Consider the following 24,938-nt stretch of genomic DNA (forward strand, 5'->3'; position numbering starts at 1 on the left):
ATCCATAATCCTTATTTATACGTGCAATTCAAGAAATGAATGAAATTCCCGCGGTCTATATTGTACTCCATCGAGGTCATTACCAAACTGAGATCTATATGATATCTGTTGAGTAAGTAGCTACAAGAAATGCTGAATGCAAAAAAATAGCACAGGTGAAAAGTGTTTTTAAGCGATGAAACAATCTAAATTCATGATTGGGAAATGAAAGGATCAATAAAATAAAGTCAAATAAGGAAGCACAAACACTATGAGCTGATTTAGATAAGTACCGTAGTTCCCCTTGCTTCATGGTTGCAACACAAAAAGATAATATAAAACACATAGAACAAACTGAAATGTTGTACCACTGCACAACCAATACAATACTTTCACAAAGACGTCACCAGCATTAGATGATAATAAAATTGCAGAGGGAAGAGATCATATAACAGTCTTTGGTATTACTTCAAATTCAGTGACGTGGGGTAAGGTTTATGGCTGGTGAGGCTGGTGACGTCATCAGGAAGGCGGGGAATAGGACCACGTGTCCTGGAGGCTGAGGCTGCCTCAGCCTCCAGCACACGTGATCCCATTCCCCGCCTTCCTGAGCGTGCTCCGCCGGCTCGCGCTCCGCAGTCCTTGAAAGCGACTGGGGAACGACGAGAACCTTCCTGCCTCTGCTGGACTTTGCACGCTCCTCGCGACTGCAATAGACGTCCAGAAGTGGCAGGGGCTGTTGGGCTGGAAGCCCAAACCCCATTAGCCACAAAAGCTGCTTTTGGACGTATATTGCAGTTGCGAGGAGCGCACAAAGTCCAGCAGAGGCAGGAAGGTTCTCGTCGTTCCCCAGTCGCTTTCGTGGTTTCGTCATCCGGGAGCACAGACAACATTTCTGCCTCCGCAGCTCCCGGGCATGGACGGACAGAGGTAGCCAGAGTGGCACCAAGGCAGTCCGGCCGGCGAGCGACCGAGGATCAGGCTGCCTGATCCTCCATCGCTCGTTCGCTCGCTCTTTCGTCTGCCCAGACCACCTTGGTGTCGCTCTGGCTACATCCGTCTGGCTGCGCCTGGGAGCTGCGGAGGCAGAAATGTTGTCGGTGCTCCCGGATGACGAAGCCATGAAAGCGACTGGGGAATGACGAGAACCTTCCTGCCTCTGCTGGACTTCGCGCGCTCCTCACGACTGCAATATACGTCCAGAAGCGGCTTTTGTGGCTAATGGGGTTTGCGCGCTTCCGAGAACCCTCCTGCCTCCGCCGGTTGCCCAGTTGGCACCGCCCCGTGCGCACACCTCCTCCTCCTCCTCCTCCCTCCTCTTCCTCTTCACTCCCCAAAAGCTCTTCTCCTTACCGGAACTTAGCGGGAGCCGTGTAAAAGGGATGGGACGAAATATATATTATTGTTATATACTATTATTTCATGAAGAGAGGTGCGGCTCTGCCTCCCCTGCCTCCCCTGACCGCACATCCCTGTTCAAATTACAGATGAGAGATTATGCTTTTGAATGTGGTCTTTTGTTAAGCACATCTTGTTTATAATGAATATAATCTATTCCAACACTAGATGGGAGCCACGAGTTGGTGTTTTGGTGTCTGTGCTGCCATCTCATGGTCACTTGTAATACTGCAACCACTGTATGATGGTATATTTATGTTTTAAACATCCCTGGCCAAGAGAAAGCTAGTGCAGCAGAGAAGAGTAAGGGAAATCAATTAACATTCCCCAAAATTTTGAAATGAATTTCCAGAAATCTGTTGGATCCATTTATGGAGTATAGTTTTCAGCTTTAATTCCACAACAGCAGTTCTCCCATTCAAAAATATCATACTTTCCCATTATTCCATAGAAACAAACCGCTTTCTGAACATATAGCATTGCTCTTAAAAAGTATATGATTGTTTTAAACAAATCTAATAATATACCATGCAGCTATTTAATAAAGACGAGATAGAGTTTACAAATTTCTCAGGACAAATCACTGTTCTGTCTTTCTAATCTGCAAAGAAAGAGACAGCTATTCCTGGGCTAGAAATCTGAATTTCAGCTCTAAGCAATCCCAACCCAAGTCAGGAATGCTGGGAACTGTATTTTAGTTCCATCTTGAGAGCTTCAAGTTTTCTACCTCTTCATTCCCTCTAAAGATGGATCACTCAAAAACATCCCTGCCATTTGTTCTTTTCCATGAACTTGAAACTTGATAAGCAGAATGCAGCATGCAAAATTGATTGAACATCTTATTACCATTTCCCCCTTCTGTCCAGGTTGACCCTGAAACAAGATTTAAAAAAGGGTTTCAGTATAAACCTTTTGAACATTAAGATCAGAAATTATTTTAGATTTGTCCTGTTTATTCACCAGCTGGGGGAGAGGAGAAGAGAGGAGAGGAAGGGAAAGAGGAGGGGGAAATGAGAGCAGAGCAGAGTGGGAAAGGGAAGGGAAGAGAAAGAAAGAGGAGAGAAGAGAATTTAAGTATTGCTGCAAAAGGTTCCTTTCTAACCTATGGAAAATCTCACAGTATTCTGCTCACTGTTGCCCCTTTGTCTATTAAACCACCTAAGTTTCTTCTCTGATCATTTTGAAATAAGCATTTTAAACAACCTTCTGGACAGAAATGTGAGGGGGGAGGATTATGGGAAAGTGGGAGGGGGGACTCAAAGGCTAAAGGATAAAAATGAGAACAACAGAAAATGACTTCACTTACCGGTTTGCCATCCAAACCAATTGGACCCTAAAAAGAGAGGAAGAAAAGGGAGTGGGAGAGAGAAAGAGAGACGTCAATTGATGTAAATAGCTAGGATTTCTTTTTACAGCATGTTTTTGTCTTGCCAGTTCAACCTACCACCTTCATCATGCAATGTTAGGACCAGAGATATAAATATATCAAACATTGGGGAAAAAAAGAAAGTCAATATTTTAAAATATGCATGAGTGTACTTTTTTAACAATGCAGTTGGTAAATCCTGCCCCACACATCCCTACGACCAATTCGTTCACACAGAGAGGGACTTCTCCGGGTGCCGTCCACCAAACAGTGTCGGGGGGCGACACCCAGGAGCAGAGCCTTCTCTGTGATGGGCCCAGCCCTGTGGAATGACCTCCCCCGTGACATCAGGATCACTTCCGATCTCCGCTCCTTCCGTGTACAGCTGAAGACCCACCTCTTTCAATTATCTGGCCTGGCTCAACCGTAATTTTTTCTCACTCCTCCTGACTGTCTTTTTAAATTTTAAATTTTAATTGTACATTGGGTTTTTTACAATTGGGTATTTTAATGGGGATTTTAACTGTCTAAATGTTGTAATTGGTTACCTCCTCCGTGCATGTGTGTCTCTGTATTTTTGTATGTTTATGTGTTTGTATACATGTTTCTATGTTCTATATGCCCATTGTACGCCGCCCCGAGTCCTGCCTGGAAAGGGAGCGGCTAATAAATTCAAATTTATTATTATTATTATTATTACATATAGCGAGGATTGTGGGAAAGGGAACTAAGGGAACTAAGAAGAAACTGAATCATTACCTCATGATAGATATGGAATGAAGTACAGGTAGCCCTCAAACTACAACCACAATTGAGCCAGGGGTGGGTTCTGGCATTGGTTACTGCTGGTTTGCTCAGGGACGAGCTTCGCACGTGTGCATGCTTGATATGCACTATGCGCGCATAAACAGTACCGTGTTTCCCCGAAAATAAGACAGGGTCTTATTTTCTTTTGCCCCATGAAATAGGGCCTTGGGCTTATTATAGGGGGAGGGCTTATTGTTTTGGGGTTGCCAGGCAACTGCTCCCTTGCGAACTGGCTCCTGAAGAGCCGGGCACAGCCTCAGGGGCGAAGCAGCCATGAGGTGACCATGCTCACGAGCAACCGCCTGGCAAACCCACTCTCCAGCTGGGCAGAGCACCATTCACTGACCTAGGGGGTATCCCTAAGGCACCATGGCACGTGGCGCTCTGCCCGCTCCTGCAGCTTGGCACATTCGGGATACCCCCTAGGTCAGTGCATGGAGCTCTGCCTGGCTGGGGAAGGGGGTTGTGTGAGTGCCTATTCTGCCCCCAGCAAGCCTGCCTCCCAGCCTCACCATGCTCTGGCGCAGCTCTCCCTGCAGGGCCAGGGCGCCGCCGCCGCGGTCCGAGTATAACTTCTTCTCCAGCTTCCAAACATCAAAACTTGGCTGCCGAGTATTCCAGCAGCGACTGCTCTAGGAGTGCTCTCTATGGTTATGGGCTGGCTGCTGGAAGACTCTCTATCCCTAATGTGCCAAGCCACGGGAGCTGGGGGACGGGCAAAGCGCCACGTGGCTTGGCGCCTTGGGGATACCTCCTAGGTCAATGAGTGGCGCTCTGCCCGGCTGGAGAGGGGGTTTGCTGGGCGGCTGCTTGTGAGCATGGTCACCTCATGGCTGCTTCGCCCCTAAGGCTGTGCCTGGCTCTTCGGGAGCCCACTCGCAAGAGAGCAGCCACCCGGCAACTCCCCCCTCCAGCCAGGCAAAACGCCACTCCCCAACCTAGCGGTATCCCGAAAGCGGCAAGCAACATGAGCGCCTTTCCCCCCAGCTCCTGCGCTTGGCGCCTTCTGGATACCACTAGGTCAGTGAGCGGTGTTCTGCCTGGCTGGAGGGGCGTGTTGTCCAGGGGGCTTATTTTTGGGGGTGGGTTTATATTTTTGCCCATGTGAAAAATGTGGCAAGGCATTAGTTTCAGGACAGGTCGTATTTTGGGGAAAACACGGTAATAAAAAATTGCTTCTGCACATGCATGAAAGCAAAAAACAAGATGTTGCCATCAATAGAACCAGGTTGGGGGCGTGGCCGGCCAAGTTACTACTTACTCGGCCAAACCAGTCCGAACCGGTAGAAACCCACCTCTGAATTGAGCCCAACATTTCTGTTGCTAAGTCAGACATTTGTTATGTGGGCTTTGCCCCATTTTACAACCTCTCTTGCCACAGTTGTTACAATTGCCACTGCAGTTAATCACTGCAGTTGTTAAGTTAGTAACCCAGTTGTAAACTGAACCTGGCTTCCCCCATTGACTTTGCTTGTCAGAAGGTGGCAAAAGGGGATCACATGAACCCGGGACACTGAAACCGTCATAAATACATGTCAGTTGCTAAGCATCCGAATTGTATTCACATGACCATAGGATGCTGCAACAGTTATGTGAAAAACGGTCAAAAGTCACTTTTTTCAGTGCCATTGTAACTTTGAATGGTCACTAAACAAACTTTTGTAAGTCAAGGATTACTGTATATTATTGTATTATATGTCAGCAAAGAAGTACATAAAGGCAGATTATTTTAGGATTGTTATAAATTATGGTCAATTATCTCCTGGAATGCAGTAAAAACCAATAAGGATGTTGAGAAAGGGTTCTTATTTATAGTATTCCTATATTTCTGTTGTGGCCCACGAGCATCCAGTGGAGCTGGTGGCAGACTCGGAGAGTGCAGAGGTTGGGGAGGAAGATGGACCAATCCTGGAGTCTGGGGAAGGTGCTGATGAGTGCTCTGTGTCGGAGGCAGAGAGGGGGGGGCAGGGCTGTCCAACAGTTATCAGCTGCCTTCAGAGTCGGAGATAAGTGGGGCAGAAGAACAGCTGGAGCCTGTTCCCAACGTGCGAAAGGGGAGTGGAGTTTGCAGGAGACAATTAGTTTGCTTAATTAGCATGAAGATTTGTTCGTGACTCTCAGAGACTCCTTGCCAAATATTTCCTTGTACAGCTTTGCGTTTGGAAGATATCTGCCTGGCAGCTCTCCAAGGCTGATAAGGTTTGTAGTTGTAAATTCACCCTTGAAAGACTGTTTGCTGGGACTTTGCTGGATGTGAATGAGAGGAATTCACATTAGTTTAATAAAAAGGGTTCTGTCGGGACTAGGAGTCTGCTTTGTGATTTTGGGAAGCCTAAGTCAGAACAATTTCTTTGCCCAGTTTTGTTTCCCTGCTGCGGTTAATTTACAGTCTGTCAGTTTGCTTATAAAATAGGGTTGCATGCTAGGCAGGTGCGTTCTAAAATATTATTTTTTCCTACTGGAATTTAAGAGTTTTAGAGATGTCATTCTGAGATGTCATTCTGCTGAACATTTATCCATAACGCTGACTGAACTGGAAGTTAAGCCGAATGATTTATGCATTTTTGCAGCTGGTTTGAGGTTGTAGTATTTATTTTATTGAATTATTGTGGAAGGAAATTCCAAGAGTAATGTTGCTAGTTACCTTTACGATAAAAAAAAATGGATAGGGGGATGCAAATCGCCCGCAAATCTGTTTCAAATATTGGATCTGGTTAAATGAATTGATTTGAAATTCTGAACTAAAGCAACCCGTGACAAATTCTATTTTATGCATTAAGCTGCTATGCTATGGTCATTTGGTGTATGATTTGATTTGAAAAGATGATGCAATTTATTGCTTTTGAATCAAACAGTCAGATCTTAGATCAAAGCATTACAGTGAAACAAACAATGTATTTTACATGGGATATTTTCAACTTGACCATTTTCCAATCGGTGCAATAGAGAATTGTTCAGCAATTTGGAGTAAGGATCCTACTTACTGGAAATCCAGGAAAACCTCTTGTTCCAGGCTGTCCCTGAGTAAAGCAAAACAGAACAAGAAATGTGAAGAAACAAATCAGGCTGCAGCATTTTTCCTGCTATTTCACTTCTATTAAATTCCCTCCTCTCCATTGTTACCCAGATGAAAATGGCTGCACTTGTTTTAGACAAACTCCTAAGTATGGAAAATAAATTGTATAAAACGGAAGTGGGTTGCTACCGGTTCACACCGGTTTGGGTGAACTGGTAGTGGCAATTGGGACTGGGTCACTGAACTGGTAGGGGCAGCAGGCTGGCTGTGCCCCTGAACCAGTTCCCTGGTTGCCCATGCCATCATTATTGGCATGATTGTTTGTCATTTTATAATGCGTGCGCGAAGCAAACCAGCCGTAGCACCAGCAGCAATCTACTCCTGATCCAAATCAAAATTATTTCAAAGGGGCGGTTCCGGCGGCTGACGGCGACGGGCAACTTGTTTGCTCACTCTGGCTCCCCGGTGGGCTTCCCCACTCCTTGGGGGGCACAGGACGCCCCGAAGAGGCGTCCTGCTGGAGGGGCGGCATCGCGGAGGTTCCCTGCATTGGCGGCGGCTGATGGGGGGGCCCCCGCCTCGCTCCAGGCACCGGGGAGCAGTATTGGAGGGCGCGTAAAGCGTCTTCGCAACAGGCTGATCGGAGAATGAAAAAGCAGAAGGAAGCAGCGGCGGTGTGGTGAGGCTCATACCCCCCTTCACTCCCTTTGTTGATTTGAAGAACCTTTCAGCATTTTAAAACTTTTACTCTCGGCTAACTTTGGAGGCGTGGCTGGATGGAGGGGGATTTCCCCCCCCCTCGGACAGGCGGCTTGGAACAATTTTGCTCTCAGCCCCAGGGGAAGGAGGAGGGGGGAGAGCCAACCAATGATGCCACACCCTTGCCTAAAGTGACTTTCATTGAACTTAACCCCATAATTTACTGATGATCTGAGGATTTTGGGAACTTTGAAAACTTTGTTATGCCTCTGAGCCTGAAGCTGGCAGGGCAAGATGGCACACTTCCATTGTCTTCATGAACTGTGAAACCTGACTCCACCTTTAAAAACTCAGGCTTCCGGTCTTTGTCTCCGTGTTACCTAGAAGAATCTCTTGTGGATTGTTATTCTTTGAACTCTCTGGGGGAAAAAATTTTACTCTATCGCCAGGCTGACTAGAGAAATTCTCTTCTGCTTGGATCTTCTGCCTCCTGGACTCATCTGGATGCTCTGCTGCTCCAGCTGTCCAGTCTCTACACTGACTGAACTCTCTATTTTATAAACTATGTCTCCTAAAAGACCACCCCCTGGAAAACCTGACTTTGCTACCTCTGCCCCGACATCAGCAACATCCAGCCCTGCTACACAATCAAAGATTACAGACCTGATGCAACCTAAAAGTACAGAGATGGATTTGCAACAAATGCTTCAACAACTCATACAGGGCCAAGAGGAAATTAAGAAACAATTAAAGGAAATGAAAGAAGAAATTAAAGAGAACCAAGTCCAAATTTATAAAAACTCACAGAGACTGGACCTTGTGGAGGGTGGGGTGGTGGAGGTGAGGGGGGGGGTAGAAGAGGTGCAGAAGGGAAACAAAGAACTTGATACCCAACAAATGAAAACAGAATTTGAGAGAATGTCCTTTTATCTTAGATTTCAAAACGTGATAGAAGCAGATGAGGGACATCATGACAAACATTTTGGCTGAATATATACACAAAGAAAAACAACAGATGGAATGGGAGATAGATCTGGTTTATAGAGTGAATTCAGCCTATGCCAGAACACACAATGTACCCAGGGAGGTACATATTAAATTCCTTAGAAAAAGCACAAGAGACGAAATTCTGGGTGTACAAAGGGGGCAGGCCCTGACATACCATGATAGGGAAATAACTATCTTGAAGCAGATCCCCAAGAAAATTAGGGAAAAAAGGAAAAGTTATTCGCAATTGGCAAATAAATTATACCAGAAGGGGGTGTGGTTTAGATGGTTGATGCCTGAAGGTATGTTGATATTCTGGGAGGAGACAAGAATTAGAATTAACACACCCATTGAGGCACAGGCCTTTATGGAAAAAAACAAAATACACCTAGAAAAAACAGAAGATCCTACAACGGATATGCAGGACACGGGAGGGGCCGGAGCTCTGCCAGCGGGGGGAGAAGGGGCAATACCAAGAAAGCTCAGATCACAAAAATGAATAAGAAAATCTCATTGATATAAACTGACCGAAAGTAGTAATGGAATTAACATGTGGACTATATATTACAATGTATTAAACTGATTGAAAGTACTAATAGAACTAATATGCTGATTATATATGACTATGTATTAATGTTTTATACTCAGATGTATACTATGAGTTTGGAGGGAGGGGGCGCCTACCACACTTTGCAACTGCCGAAATTTGTACACCTTTCCACTACCTTTTTCCTTGTAAATTTTAAAAAAAACAATAAAACTTTGTTTAAAAAAAATTATTTCAAAGGGGATAGAATTCACAGGAAAATCCTAAACCTTTTTGTCTCATTAAATGCATTTTTCTGCCACTCCTACTTTTTTTTTAACATTTGGTCATGGGCATTAAACAACTTTCTATTTTTTATTGGTGATTACATCCTTGCCTTTGTGCCTTTTTCCAAGTCATGGGCACGGACGCGCGCGCACACACACACACACACACACACACACACACACACACGTGTGTGTGTGTGTGTGTGTGTGTGTGTAATTTCATTCCCTGAAATTGCTTCTGGCAATATGGAAACTCTTCTTTTCAGCCATGTGGTTCAGTTTCAATCACATATTCAAGCCACATCAATGATGGGTCTTCAAGAAATTGAGCATAGCATATGTGGTTGCAAACACACCCTGGAGCCAAACAAAGTGGGCAGAAAATGTATTCCCCAATCAGTATGGAAACGACTACCGTATTTTTCGGAGTATAAGACGCACCTTTTCCCCTAAAAAAAGAGGCTGAAAATCTGGGTGCGTCTTATACACTGAATACAACATTTTTTGCCTCCCGAAACCCCACCCCTTCACCAAAATGGCCGTGCATAGCCTTTAGGAGGCTTTTGGGGAGTTCCTGGGGGCTGGGGAGGGCAGAAATGAGTGAAAAATGGCCCATTTTTGCTCACTTTTGCACCCCCCAGCCCCCAGGAGCACTCTATAAGCCTCCTAAAGGCTATGAATGCACTTTTTAAAAACAAAAAAACTGGTCCTTTTTTTGCAAAAAAAAACCTGGTTGTTTTTTGCTCCTTTTTGGGCCCCCACCCCCTAGGAGCACTCTACAAACCTCCTAAAGGCTATTCATGCCCTTTTTTTGGAAAAAAACGGGCCCGTTTTCATGAAAAATGGACCGTTTTTGGGAGGTCTGCAGAGTGCAAAACCTTTTTTTAAAAAAATTCCTCTTCAAAGTCTTGATGCATCTTATACTCTGGAAAATATGGTAATTGGACAAACCAAAACAAGCAGCTGTTTAGTGGTCTGTCACATTGACTGCCACTTGCCAATTCCATCACATCATTGCAAAATCTTAAATACAGCATCCAGAAATAGGCAACCTAGTGACTTCTAGTTGAGGTTTTGGATTTCAACTGCCTTATGCCTTAGAAAACAGAGCCAATGGCAAGGAATGTGGGGAGGTGTAATCCAAAACACTTGGAAGGCCTAGGTTGCCTATCCCGCATGTATGAGTGTTGAGTGAAATTGGTCGGTGCAGATGTTCCAGCAGCATATCCAAACAGCTTACCATAGGAAACAGCATCTGTTAAATCCCAAATACAGATGTCTGTGGGTAGGACCAAAGTGACTGGGTATGATCAAAGAGCCTAACCTAGGAAGCAGGCAGAACTTGGCCAAAGCTAATTCAGGCACATTGGACTTACCAAGAATTGGATGATGGATCAACTTGTGAAGCCAAACAAGCCAACAAACAGTTAGGAAACCTTTTTCTAATTAAAGGTATTTTCAGGGCAACACTTTTAACAAAACAATAGAACATATGTAGCCCAGTCCTGTATGAAATGGTCAGCAGAGAGTAGGGAGCAGGACGTAGAAGGAACTTGTGGTCCAGAGGGCACACCAGTCAATTGGAATGGTAGCATTTGTATCATCATCTCCTTTTAAGGACCCCATAACCCCCTTGCGGGGTGGAGTCTGGACAACTGAATGGAGATGAGTGTTTACTGGCCAGATGCCCTTCCTGTCGCCAAAGCTGAATTATATTCAGCAGATATATTCTCAGTATGCCCAGAGAGAGAAATATCTGCCTCTACCTAGGATCAAACTCGCAACCTCCTGATTGTGAGGCGAGAGCTCCGCCGCTAGGCCACTGCACCACTCAATGGCAGCATTTGTATGCAAGAATGTAACGAGGCAGGTGGATCAGACTGTTCTGTTCTAACAGCAGATGGTGAATGGACAGGTGGGAGGGTGGGCAGGATTATTGCTGATGTGGAAGAAGAAAATGGAGGTTACCTTCTCCGCAGGCTGGGGAAGACTGAGGACAATGTCATATCTTCCTGCCCTCCCGAAAGGATAGCACATGATCCTCAAGGTGGAGAAAGTATAAATCTGCTCAAGTCTCAGTGTTTTATAAGGTTTATAGGATGGAGAAGGGAGCCAGTCAGAGGTGGTATTCAGCTGCTTCAGACCAGTTCACCTGAATTGGTAGCGGAAATCGCGGGCAGGCCTGCCCATACACCCTGGCTCTATGCCGTCCTATTTAGGCACATTTTTGAGGCCGGCCGCAAGTACAGAAGGGATAACAAAGCGAGCAGGTGGGCGTACGGTGAGTGAACCAGTGGTAACAAAATGTGAAACCCACCACTGGAGTTAATCATCAGTTAAAGGAGGGAAGGAAAATGCATACAGAGAAGGAAAAGGTTCCTTTAAGCCACAACTGGCTCATACCAAATGGATCTTGGGGGATGGACTTTCTCATTCATATTCACAAAGCGTTAATTTATCAGGATGCTGCCTGCCAGGCAACTCCTAAGGATGCTACTTAGCACTTCAGCACCTCTATATCCTTTTTCTGGGCAGGGAGAATCCGTTCCCACTGTAAATGGGCCTGGACCCATGCTCTGTTTTTATGTAGGGCTGTCTAAAAAATATCTTCTATTTGGATTCAAAGACTTCTCTGAGTTAGGTTCATCTTCTGTTGACCAAAACAACATTGGACATGTAGGTTTTTTGGTTTTTTTGGCAGCAATATGGAAATGGTTGGTACCGATTACTCCTGGCAAGTTTTTTTTTTTGTATTACTTTTACTGGATTAGATGTAAAGTGCTACAAGAGTTCTCCATCATAATTAGCACTGCTGGCATTGGATGCACACAAAGTGAGCAAGTCGCAGTTGTCTCCCTCCTTGATGAAATGAATCAAATGGAATTATATCAATTTCTAAATTTGTACATTTCACTATGCAAAGCTGTGTCCTTTTTTATCTTCTTTTCATTGATACGTAAACAGCCACCCTTAATCTAAATCAGGGGGCAGCAACCAGTGGCTCTGGAGCCACATGTGGCTCTTTCATCCCTCTGCTGCGGCTCCCTGTCGCCAGTTGGCTCCACAATTGATAGGGCTTTCGGTGAGGACAGGTAGAGAAAAAAGGATGCGGCGCTAGGAGGAGATTCTATGGTGGGGGAACCGGACTTCCGTTTGACTCCAGAATTGAATTGGGGACTTCCGTTTAGGACCTTTGTGGCTCTTTGAGTGTTTAAGGTTGCCGAACCCTGATCTATGCCATGAAGAACCAATGTGAAGGAGTTGGGGGGGGGAGCAGACTTATGCAGGATTGAGTCTAACGTTCAATTCTTCTTCCAGTATTCTTCTTCTTCTTGGTCTACACAAATGAAGGAAAATGAAGAGGCCCAGGCAGAAGGGCTTGTTCTAAACCCTAGCCAATTATTTGAACATTTTGAATCAATTACATTTGTGTGTGTGTGTGTGTGTGTGTGTGTGTCTGTGTCTGTCTGTATGTGTCACAACTTCAAGCTTGCTTATATTCAGTGCTTGCGGTGCAGTTTGCAGTGCCTGGGTCACTTTTGAAAGGAATAGAGTTGACGGCATGGTTGAAATTAAAACATATGGTGGGAAGGATAAAACCAGATGCCATTTCTGTTGGCATCTGCTACCAGCCATGGAAAAGATGTAGATCATGTTTTCTGAAAGCAAATTATAGACACTTTAAAGAAGTCTGTTGTAAAACAAGATAAAACCAGGATTATGCCAGAGTACAAGATATGGAATAAGTTCCAAGGAAGCAGTTTTCAGTTGAGAGCTTGAAAAATTGTCCCGACAGAAGATCAGCTCAAGAAGAAATGGTGGGTTCCTTTCCATGATGTCTTCAGAGACTAGATAACTACCTGATTGGGATGCTTTCATTGGAACCTCTGCACAAGGCAGGGGAAATGGACTCGGCCAGCTGCTCTCCATTCTGGGATTCTATGGTTCTAATGCAGTGGTAATATTCAGATGGTTCGGACCGGTTCAAGTGAACCTATAGTGGTGACCTGCGGGTGGGCGCGGTCACCCACCCCGGCGCTGTGCTGTCCTATTTAGCAACATTTTCTGAACCACGTTCATGCGTGCAAGCCATGCTCATGAGCAAAGTGCATGCACAGAAGGCCACACACATTTTCAGTGCACAGAGAACTGGTGGTAAAATTCTGTGTAACCCATCTCTGTTCTAATGGCAATGGGGATTTTATTAGTCCTAACTTCTGTTGGGAGAGAAACTCGCCCAAGCATTGTGCTTCCAATACAATACAATACAATAGTAGAGTTGGAAGGGACCTTGTAGGTCTTCTAGTCCAACCCCCTGCCTAGGCAGGAAACCCTATACCATTTCAGACAAATAGCTATCCAACATCTTCTTAAAGACTTCCAGTGTTGGGGCATTCACAACTTCTGGAGGCAAGCTGTTCCACTGATTAATTGTTCTAACTGTCAGGAAATTTCTCCTCAGTTCTAAGTTGCTTCTCTCCTTAGTTAGATTAGTTTCCACCCATTGCTTCTTGTTCTACCCTCAGGTGCCTTGGAGAATAGTTTGACTCCCTCTTCTTTGTGGCAACCCCTGAGATATTGGAACACTGCTATCATGTCTCCCCTAGTCCTTCTTTCTCTTAAGCTAAAGATGTAGCTGACATTTTATTTCCTTCAAAAACTGGAGGAATCTCCAAAGGGTCAGCATCTGACCTTAATGTAGGAACATCTTAACATTTAGTAGTTGCTAATTATGGTTTACTTTTTTCCCCTTTACCTAGCATAATATTGCTGATTCTGAGAGGGAGCAGGAAAATATCTCTGCAGGAATGTATGGATGTACGGATGTATGCACACATGCAGGCATGTAGAAAAAATTTGAACTTGAAGTGAGCCCCTATGAAGTTCAGAACACAGCCAGAATCTTTGCAGCAATATTGGAACACTTCTGGTGAGATCAAAGCAGCTGTTTCCAACTAAAAACAGGGTCAGGACACCAGAAAACTAGATCAAGGCTGTTGAGCCCAAAAGCTCATTGCTGCCTGATTAAAGCAGAGATTTTTCACGTTAGAAAGGCTTTGTCCACCAAAACAAAGCAATGGTTACTAAGAACCCTTCTTGACATAACCATTAAAAAACCCACTTGTAGTAGGTTGCACAAATGACCTCTACCTAATATATATCTTGCTCAATATTCTGCAAAACATTTAATGTAGTACACTATGACTTTCCAATTTTTAGTCATTTAAGGATGTTGTGACATCTCTACTATATCGATCCACAGGCTTAAACAAACTAAAGTATTAATCAGTGGTCCTCAGAATTGGTGAGATATCAAGTAGGGTATCACAAGGTTTTAGGTTCTGTTTTAGGCCCAATACTCTTCAACATCTTCATCAATGACTTAGGCGAGGGGATAGATGGGGAACTCATCAAATTTGTAGATGACACCAAACTGGCAGGAATAGCCAACACTTCAGAAGACAGGCTCAAGATACAGAAGGATCTTGAACATTGGGCACTATCTAATAAAATGAAATTCAATGGTGAAAAGAGTAAGGTTCTACATTTAGGCAAGAAAAACAAAATGCACAGGTACAGTATAGGTGGTACCTTGCTCAATAGTAGTAACTGTGAAAAGGATCTTGGAAGTCCTAGTGGACAACCATTTAAATATGGTAAACCAGTAGTGTGCAGCAGCTGCCAAAAAAGCCAACACAGTTCTAGGCTACATAAACAGAGGGATAGAATCAAGATCACGTGAAGTGTTAATACCACTTTATAATGCCTTGGTAAGGCCACACTTGGAGTACTGCATTCAATTTTGTCACAATGTAGAAAAGATGTGGAGACTCTAGAAAGAGTGCAGAGAAGAGCAACAAAGATGATTAGGGGACTGGAGGCTAAAACATATGAAGAACGGTTGCAGGAACTGGGTATGTTTAGCTTAAGAGAAAGAAGGACTAGGGGAGACATGATAGCAGTGTTCCAATATCTCAGGGGATGTCACAAAGAAGAGGGAGTCAAACTATTCTCCAAAACACCCAAGGGCAGGACAAGAATCAATGGGTGGAAACTAATCAAGGAGAGAAGCAACTTAGAACTAAGGAGAAATTCTCTGTCAGTTAGAACAATTAATCAGTGGAACAACTTGCCTCCAGAAGTTGTGAATGCTCCAACACTGGAAGTTTTTAAGAAGATGTTGGATAACCATTTGTCTGAAGTGGTGTAGGATTTCCTGCCTGAGCAGGGGTTGGACTAGAAGACCTCCAAGGTCCCTTCCAACTCTGTTATTATATTATATCTTATATTATATTTAAATCTCCTTAGAAACACTCTCAAATTGACCTCAATGTCCTTCTTCTTTAAAAAAATGCTGAATATATATATATATATCTTGGCACCAAAGTGAGATGAGCTGCAATAAATCCAACAGGTTGTCCATTACTTAGGTTTCCGAATGAGAAAGAAATGAAAATAGCTGTTGATTTTTTTAAAAAAACAACCATTCCTATGGCTAAGAAAAGAATGCAAGAGGAAACCCGGAAAGGGTGCAACTTGGCCTCGGATATCTTCTCCAGCAGGAGACAATAAAAAGGCCGGAGCAAAAGTTCAGGCATTTCAGATTCCCAGAAGCCTTGAGCTTTCCCTTCCTCCAATGCTGTTTCCTTCAAGGGCTCCATAACAGAATTGTGGGAACTGCCAAAATTGCAGAGAAAGTCTGTTTCTGCCATGCTGAGCATGCTGCTTTGCTGAAGCCAAGAAAAAAAAAAAAAAGGGGGGGGGGAGGGAAAGAAAAGCTAGTAACACTGACTAGATGAAAACCTTTGGGTTTGCAAGTGTTCACCTCACTTTGCTTCCAAGAAAACCGTCTGGAAACTATTTGCCGTTGTGCATCTGTCCAAAATGTGCTATTATTCTAGCTTCCTTGCTTTTCTTTGCTATCAAGAGCCTCCTTAATGTTTATCACCAGACTGCCATTAAGCTAAATAATTTTTTTACAATCGATTCTCAGATCGGACAAAGAACATTTCCCATTGTCCTTCCCAGTACCGTTAATTGTTACAGACACAAGGCAGGACTTTTCCAGTCACAGCCCTCAACTATTTAGTACTCCCGTAGTCTTGGCCTAGGGACGCGGTGGCTCAGTGGCTAAGACGCTGAGCTTGTTGATCAGAAAGGTCGGTAGTTCGGTGGTTTGAATCCCTAGCGCTGCATAGCGGAGTGAGCTCTCGTTACTTGTCCCAGCTTCTGCAAACCTAGAAGTTCGAAAGCCTGTAAAAATGCAAGTAGAAAAATAGGAACCGCCTTTGGTGGGAAGGTAACATTGTTCCATGCGCCTTCGGTGTTTAGTCATGCTGGCCACATGACAATGGAGACATCTTCGAACATTGTTGCCTCTTCGGATTTGAAATGGAGATGAGCACCACCCCCTAGAGTTGGGAATGACTAGCACATATGTGTGAGGGGAACATTTACCTTTTGACTTGGCTTAGTAAAACTTAGGGGGAAAAGTGTTCCCTAGGATGGGTCTCAAATTCAGATTAAGTGGTTTTATCATTATATGCAACAGGGTGACCAAGAATGGACTAGAAACAGCAGGCCCATTGTAGCCAAAGTACTACCAAGTAGCAATAGACTTATATACCGCTTTAAGTGCTTTACAGTCCTCTCTAAGCAGTTTACAGAGTCAGCATATTGCCCCCAACAATCTGGGTCCTCATTTTACCCACCTCGGAAGGATGAAAGGCTGAGTCAACCTTGAGCCGGTGAGCCTCGAACTGCCAAGCTGCTGGCAGCTGGCAGTCAGCAGAAGTAGCCTGCAGTACTTGTACCACTGCAGCTCAAGTAAGTGTTTGGAAGAATAACAGAGTTGGAAGGGACCTTGGAGGTCTTCTAGTCCAACCCCTTGCTCAAGCAGGAGACCCTCATTTCAGGCAAGTGGTTGTCCAGTCTCTTCTTAAAAGCCTCCATTGATGGAGGACCCACAATTTCTGAAGGCAAGCTGTTCCACTGATTAATTTTTCTCACAGACAGGAAATTTCTCCTTAGTTCTAGGTTGGATCTCTCCTAGATTGGTTTTCATCTATTGTTCCTTGTCTTGCCTTCTGGTGCTTTGGAAAATAAGTTGATCCCACCCCCTCTTCTTTGTGGCAGCCCCTCAAATATCGGAATACTGCTGTATCACCCATGGTCCTTCTTTTCACTAGACTAGCCAGACCCGATTCCTGCAACTGTTCTTCATATGTTTTAGCTTCCAGCCCCTTAAACCTCTTCGTTGCTCTTCTGTGCGCTCCTTCCGGAGTCTCAACATCTTTTTTATATTGTGGTGACCAAGACTGGATGCCAAGAGTGGTCTTACAAGAATCTTACAAAGCAATAACAACACTTCATGTGATCTTGATTCTATTCCTCTGTTAGTGCAGCCTAGGATTTCATTGGCTTTTTTGATGGCTACAGCAATTGCTGGCTCATATTTAAGTGATGTCCACTAGGAGTCCAATATCCCTCTCACAGTTGCTCCTATTAAGACAAGTTTCACATAATCTCTACTGGTATATTTGTTTTTTCTTGCCTGAGTGTAAAACCTTACTTTTCTCTACATTAAATGGACAAGTGGAAAGGATGTTGGCAGATGTAGCCCACATCCTTTTTACTTGTCCCAAACCTCCCACTGTGAAATGGATTTTGTCTGTACCTCTAAATGTGTACAGTATTACCTTATGCATGCGTGTGCAATTTTCTCCTGTGATGAGTCTGAATTCTCTATTAACAGTTGGCTGGTTGGCTGGTTCTGTTTATGCTTTGCTGAAATGCTGAGATTGTATAATCTGGTGTTGGTTTCTCTGTTTAGATCTAGGAATTATTTTCCTCCTTTGTAAACATAGGAGAGAAAAATGCTGATAAAATCGCGTGGGGATTTTTGTGCTGAGGTGGCGCACTTTCTAACCGATATAATTCTGCCATTTCAGCGTAAAAACAAACTTAGCCACTGGCAGAAACCACATCATAATACAGCCGCTTGAGAACAGATGCCAGTTGGATTTTAGGATTCCCTATCCCTTTTCTGTGATTCATCCCACACCCTGCAAAGCAATGTTTTTCAACCCTGACAACTTTAAGTTGTATGAACTTCAACTCCCAGACATCTTAAAGTTGCCAATGTTAAGAAACATTGCTTTAAACATGAAGACCATGATGGCGGACCTATGGCATGTGTGCCAGAGGTGGGGCATGCGCCGTCGCCCCAGGTCAGGTCTCTGTGGCGTTTCTTTTATGAGCTTCTGTTTCCCTGCAAATGATGAAACAGGAGCTCATGAAAGAAAAAGATCTGACCTCTTGCTACACTGCCGGTGTTGGGATGCTCAACCTCCTGCCAGCCAACTGGTCTTCGGGCCTCTGCTGCGCATGCACACATGTCAGTGCATGTCCATGCATGTGCATGTCCATGTATGCATACATCCTTGCATGTCCACACATGTGCATGTCCACGCATACACACATTCACATACACGCACCTTTCAGTTTGGGCATGCGCGTGGGCGCAGTTTGGGCACTCACTGTCTAAAACAGTGTTTCTAAACCTAAGGAACATGAAGGTGTGTGGATTTCAACTCCTAGAATTCCCCAGCTAGCATAGCTGGTTGGGGAATTCTGGGAGTTGAAGTCCACACATCTTCAAGTTGGCCAGGTTGAGAAACACTGGTCTAAAAGGTTCGCCATCACTACATTAAGAGGTAATAATCAGAAGACATAGAAACTTACTGGAGGTCCCCGTGGACCAATGATGGACATTCCAGCCTCTCCTGGAGCTCCCTGCAGGGATAAAGAGAGAGAATGTATATGTAGAAAAGAAGACCAAGACCATTTTTTAATAAAAAAAAGCAGGTTAGAGATTAATGTTAAAAAAGAGGCAGAAAAAAACAAGGAGACAATGATGAAGTAAGCAATAACGCCAAAGTGAGTATTTAGAGTGAAAAATTCAAAGGAACAAGAGGAGAGGGCTGAAAGGAACTTGTGGCCAAAGAAATAAGAAGAAGAAATGAAACATTTATATAAAGGGGGATTAAAAAGAACAATACATACACATATTCTTCACTGTGATTAAAAGCAGGTTTTAACTGCAGGTCCCTGGGCCTTTTCTAATAAAGACAGGGAGCCATTTTGGATTTATCCTGAAATTGGATCAAAACACTACCCTGAATTCATCGGGAAAGAAAAGTAATCACACCTCTGGATAAAAAATATGACTGGATGCCAAATTTATCTCAAGTCCAATGATCATTCTTCTCCATTGCAAAGTGACCTTGTTTAAGTTGGGGTTTAAGAGTAATTAAGAAGCAAGCTACCTTTAAAGCAGTGGTTCTCAACCTTCCCAATGCTGTGACCCTTTAATACAGTTCCTCATGTTGTGGTGACCCCCAACCATAAGATTGGTATCTCGGTTCCTAAGACCATCGAAAATATGTGCTTTCCGAGGGTCTTAGGCGACCCTTGTGAAAGGGTCGTTCAACCCCCAAAGGGGTCCCGACCCACAGGTTGAGAATCACTGCTTTAAAGGGTTGTTGAGTTTGTGTTGTCAAGCAGTATGTGTCTACGGGCACATGGGCTCAAAACATTTTTGTTGGTTTGAGAACACAGCGCTTGGCCCTGTCTGATTTTGACTGTATAAATCATCTTTTAGCAATGCAATAGACTTTTGATTCCATTGACGGAATGGTGCCTTTAAAAATTGTTATTTCTATGGAGTTGTGATGGCGGAGCTACGGCACACGTGCCGGAAGTGACACACAGAGCCATCTCTCCGGGCACGCCAGCCGTTGCCTGTTGCTCTTCCAAGTTCCGGTGTACACATGCATGCTGACCAGCTGGCCCTCGTGCACCCGGGAGTGCTGGACACCGGAAGAGCAGCTCCCTAGCATGCATTTCCAGTGCACGCACTTCTGCCAGACAGCTGGTCTTCGTGTGCGCATGCATGTCACAAGTTAGGAGATCAGGTGACTAGTCAGAAACCATAAGCTCAGCTTCCCAGAGCGTGCATGTGGGCCAGGGAGGTGCTCTTCCAGTTTCGGGCTCTCCCCCGCACACACGTGTGAACTCCCATTTCGGCACTTGATGCCGAAAAGGTTCGCCAATGCTGCTATAGGGTGTGAATTGCAGTAGCCTTGTATCAGAAGGGGAAGAATCAAAAGGCCCATAGTACTTTCAAAGTTTACTTCTGGTATTTGCTTTTCATGCTGTGGGCATCCCATAAGCTTTCCAAATTTCAGATTAAGGTCTATTGATCATTATCTTTACATCTGCTGTTCTACTTCGTGTCTACCTAGGATCCCTAACCCTTACACATTTCTCTGGTGACAAGGGCTTACTTGAACGCTTTTAAGTTAATGCAGAATCAAAGGGCCACAACTGTTCACCATCGATTATGAAATCAAAGTTACAGGAGACAAAATGGTATTGTTGTGGCCTGTCAGCCACTGGCCCCTCCAGCAGCCAAATCAGAGGAGGTGGCGTGGGAGTCAGGGTCAGCATCCAGGCAACCTGGGAGCCCTGAGGGGGAAGAGGGAATGGAGCTGGCAGAGAGAGAGAGAGGCAGAGGCAGAGCCTGGGCCGTCCGTCAGCCCTCAGATGGAGAGTCAACAACTCCCCAGGTCTGGAAGTGGCTGATGAGGAAGAGGAACAGCTGGGTCCAGTGCCTGACACATGGATGCACAGAAGGCGGAGGAGAGGAGAGCAGGGGAAATCCATGGGCCGATCCTTGGGAAGGGACAGCCACTGCTGCTAGTGAAGCCCCACCCTAGCTCTGGGAATAGAAGGCAGGGGGCGGAGATGAATAGATGTGGCAGACTACTATTCATTTCCCTGCCGGACAGACTTGTTAGCCAGCGTTGAGAGAGAAACTTTTTGCCGGGGTTGTTGGTGCTCCTCATAGAGGAATCTTTAACTTCAGAGGGTTTGTCGTGTTTGGAGAGCTGGGTCAGAACAGGTATGCATTTGCAGTGAGGGTAGGATGGGAGTATATATACTTCGCCACAAAAGTCAATCTGTGCTAGAAGCTCAAATACATTGTGCAACTACTCTGCCTTTTCTCTCCATTAACAGAAGTGATTATTGTAGGGGGAAAAATGATGGGAGAAAGGAAGATGCAAGAGGATTAACATGGAACTTTCCATAATGTGAGCCCTCACCCTCTATCCACATTCCAGTAATACAAATTCACAAGTGAGGCTGAACCTTTTTATAAGAAATGCTTCACATGGAAACACTTTATAGCAGGGATTTCCAACCATGGCAACTTTATAACTTGAGGACTTCAACTCAGTGGTGAAGTTCAATTTTTTTTCACTAATGGTTCTGTGGGTGTGACTTGGTGGGCACGGCAGGGGAAGGATACTGTAAAATCCCCATTCCTTCCCAACTCCAGGCACCCTAAGGTAAAGGTAAAGGTTCACCTCGCACATATGTGCTAGTCATTCCCGACTCTAGGGGGTGGCGCTCATCTCCATTTCAAAGCAAAAGAGCCAACTCTGTCCAAAGATATCTCTGTGGTCATGTGACCAGCATGACTAAACCCCAAATGTGCACGGAACGCTGTTACCTTCCCACCAAAGGCTGTCCCTATTTTTCTACTTGCATTTTTACATGCTTTCAAACTGCTAGGTTGGCAGACGCTGGGACAAGTAATGGGAGCTCACTCCGTTACATGGTGCTAGGGATTCAAACCGCCAAATTGGCAACAAACATTCTATAGCAGGGATCTCCAACCGTGGCAACTTTATGACTTAAGGACTTTACCTCAGTGATGAAATTCAATTTTTTTTATTACTGGTTCTGTGGGCATGGCTTGGTGGGTGTGGCAGGGGAAGGATACTAAAAAATCTCCATTTCCTCCCCACTTCAGGGTAAGGATACTCTAAAATCCCCATTTCCTCCCCACTCCAGGGGAAGGATACTGTAAAATCCCCATTCCCTCCCCGTTCCAGGGGAAGGATACTCTAAAATCCACATTCCCTCCCCACTCCAGGGGAAGGATACTCTAAAATCCCCATTCCCTCCCCGTTCCAGGGGAAGGATACTCTAAAATCTCCATTCCCTCCCCACTCCAGGGGAAGGATACTGTAAAATCCCCATTTCCTCTCCATTCCAGGGGAAGGATACTCTAAAATCCCCATTCCCTCCCCATTCCAGGGGAAGGATACTCTAAAATCTCCATTCCCTCCCCACTCCAGGGGAAGGATACTCTAAAATCCCCATTTCCTCTCCATTCCAGGGGAAGGATACTCTAAAATCTCCATTCCCTCCCCACTCCAGGGGAAGGATATTGCAAAATCTCCATTTCCTCCCAATCAGCTGGGACTCTGGAGGCAGAGAATAGATGGGGGCAGGGCCAGCCAGAGGTGGTATTTGCTGATTCTCTGAACTACTCAAAATTTCCGCTACTGGTTCTCCATAACCTATCAGAACCTGCTGAATTTCACCCCTGCCTCAACTCCCAGCTAGTTCCCCAGCTATGCTGGCTGGCTGGGAAATTCTGGGAGTTGAAGTCCACAAGTCATAAAGTTGCCAAGGTTGGAAACCCTTGCTCTATAGCAGGGGTGTCAAACTCACGGTATCACGTTGCCATCACGTGATGTATCATGACTTTTCTCCCTTCGTGGAGCTGGGTTTGGCATGGCCTGCACATGATGCATCTGGCCCACGGGCTGCCAGTTTGACATCCCTACATAGGTTACCCAAATGTTTTTAGACACAGATATTTAGAAAGGGACAAAAATAACATGGTTCTAGTTTGGGGGGGGGGGGGAAGTTGGACAGCACTTGTATTTTTCTAACCAAATGGATATTTGCTGACCATTCTGGAAAAAAAAGCTTCATTTCAGGATATTTTTATTTCAGGTGGTAGACTTTACAGGCTGCATTTTGTTCAAATACTAGGGGAGTGCCCCAAACCAGAAGGAGGCTAGTTTATGTTAGCTAATTGGTGAAATGAAAGAAATCAAGCAATTTAACAGATTATGTAAAAAGGCAGCCTAAGGTAAAGGTAAAGGTTCCCCTGGCACATAAGTGCTAGTCACTCCTGACTCTAGGGGGCGGTGCTTATCTCCATTTCAAAGCCAAAGAACCAGAGCTGTCCGAAGATGTCTCTGTGGTCATGTGGCCGGCATGACTAAACGCCGAAGGTGCACGGAGCACTGTTACCTTCCCATCAATGGTGGTCCCTATTTTTTCTACTTGCATTTTTACGTGCTTTTGAACTGCTAGGTTGGGAGAAGCTGGGACAAGTAATGGGAGCTCACTCCGTTACGCGGCGGTAGGGATTCAAACCACCGAATTGCCAACCTTTCTGATCGACAAGCTCAGTGTCTTTGTCAGTGAGCCAACCTATTTCAAGTCTAATGGAGAAATACATTTCATATTGTGCTTGGTATCATCTGAAAAGCCATTAAGTCCCCTATGTCCAACTACTGCTTCGTTCTTACTCCTCATGGAAGGAAAGATGCTTTTGCTATTCATTGCAAAATGTTTTAACTGTGATAGGGAAGGAGCAGATACACAGTTTATTCTTGATAGTTGTGACAGAAATGCAACTGTGGATCGTAAAAAATATTTAAGGTCCTCCTCTCTCATTTGCTTTCCTCAGTTATTTGATGAGGCTTTCCTTGCCGACGAAATATAAAGTTTGCATCTGGGATTCTGTGAATCTTATTCAACCAATTGTGCTGAGCTGAGGCTGTCTAAGATGCAGCTGGTAGAGTTAACTACATCTCCATGTGTCATTTTCCTGGACACTCCAAGCACAGCTGTTAGCCATGAAACTGAAAACAGTTCCAGAAAGTATCCATAAGGCCAGCTGCAAATGATGGGTTTACCTGACTATTAGTGCAAAGAGGTTTTGGCAATGTTAATATAAATTATAGTAAACAAATCAAAATTTCTGAACCTTTAGATCATCTCTGGGCTTTTTCAAGAAAATATTTTTTTTAAAAAAAATCTTGTCAAAACTGTCGATTTTTTATTTGCATGTATTAATTTGTGTAAAATAATTTGGCCTTTGTGGCTAATAATGGCCTTTGATTAAAGGGCAATTTCTTTTAGGGGCAAGTCCATATTGTTTACATAGGAATAATATGAAAATTGCAACTTCTGGAATGCCTTTCTAACTAGCCTACAGTCCAAGAAAGTTTACAGAGTATAATAATAATAATAATAATAATAATAATAATAATAATAATAATAATAATAATAATAATAATAATAATAATAATAATAATAATAATAATAATAATAATAAAAAATAATCAAGATTGTGACCATGATTGTGTGATTGAAGCTCCACCTGTTTTACTGATGGTCTCCCATTCATGTTTTAAACTGGTCTGATCATTAAACGTAGTTTATCAAAATGAGGGACAGACAGGGGTGAAATTTGACTGGATTGGACCGGCTTGGGCAAACTGGTAGGGAGGATTTGAATTAGTTCCCCAAACCGGTAAAAATCACCCCTGGTTGTCCCCGCCCATGCCCGCCCGGTTCCCCAGTTGCCCGCTTGCCTACTTGCTGCTCACCCCTTCTGGCCGCTCGACCTGCCCACCCAATCTGAATGTTTCTCCCTCCATTCACAGCAGAGCTTCTGCAACCTCCCAACCCCCTGGGAGGGAGGGGGTCAGGGGGGACCATAAAGGGAGCAGCAGCTCCGCTGTGAATGGAGGGAGAAATATTTGGCTTCTCTCTGCCACAGCATTCACTATAAACCCCATCTCGTGCTCTTACACACATTTTTTTCCTACCGGGTTCTGTGGGCGTGACTTGGTGGTGGTGGTGTCATGAGTCTAAGTGGGTGTGGATGTGACTGAAATAGAGTTGGCCACGCCCACTCAGTCACAGGAACCCCTC

The 24,938-nt window shown here is 44.5% G+C and overlaps 1 protein-coding gene across 1 annotated transcript in view; it reads right to left on the reverse strand.

Annotated features, from left to right (window-relative positions):
* COL13A1 (collagen type XIII alpha 1 chain) overlaps positions 1-24,938 on the reverse strand; it is a 259,152-nt gene that overhangs the window by 116,519 nt on the left and 117,695 nt on the right. Inside the window, exons 7-10 of the mRNA XM_081955236.1 lie at positions 18,810-18,860; positions 6,535-6,570; positions 2,684-2,710; positions 2,224-2,250 (exon numbers count right to left, since the gene is read on the reverse strand). Of these exons, the coding sequence (XP_081811362.1) occupies positions 2,224-2,250; positions 2,684-2,710; positions 6,535-6,570; positions 18,810-18,860 (141 nt within the window). The remainder of the gene's footprint in view (positions 1-2,223; positions 2,251-2,683; positions 2,711-6,534; positions 6,571-18,809; positions 18,861-24,938) is intronic.

Source organism: Natrix helvetica, assembly GCF_964273705.1.
Source record: "Natrix helvetica genome assembly, chromosome: 5".
Classification (NCBI taxonomy): Eukaryota; Metazoa; Chordata; class Lepidosauria; order Squamata; family Natricidae; genus Natrix; species Natrix helvetica.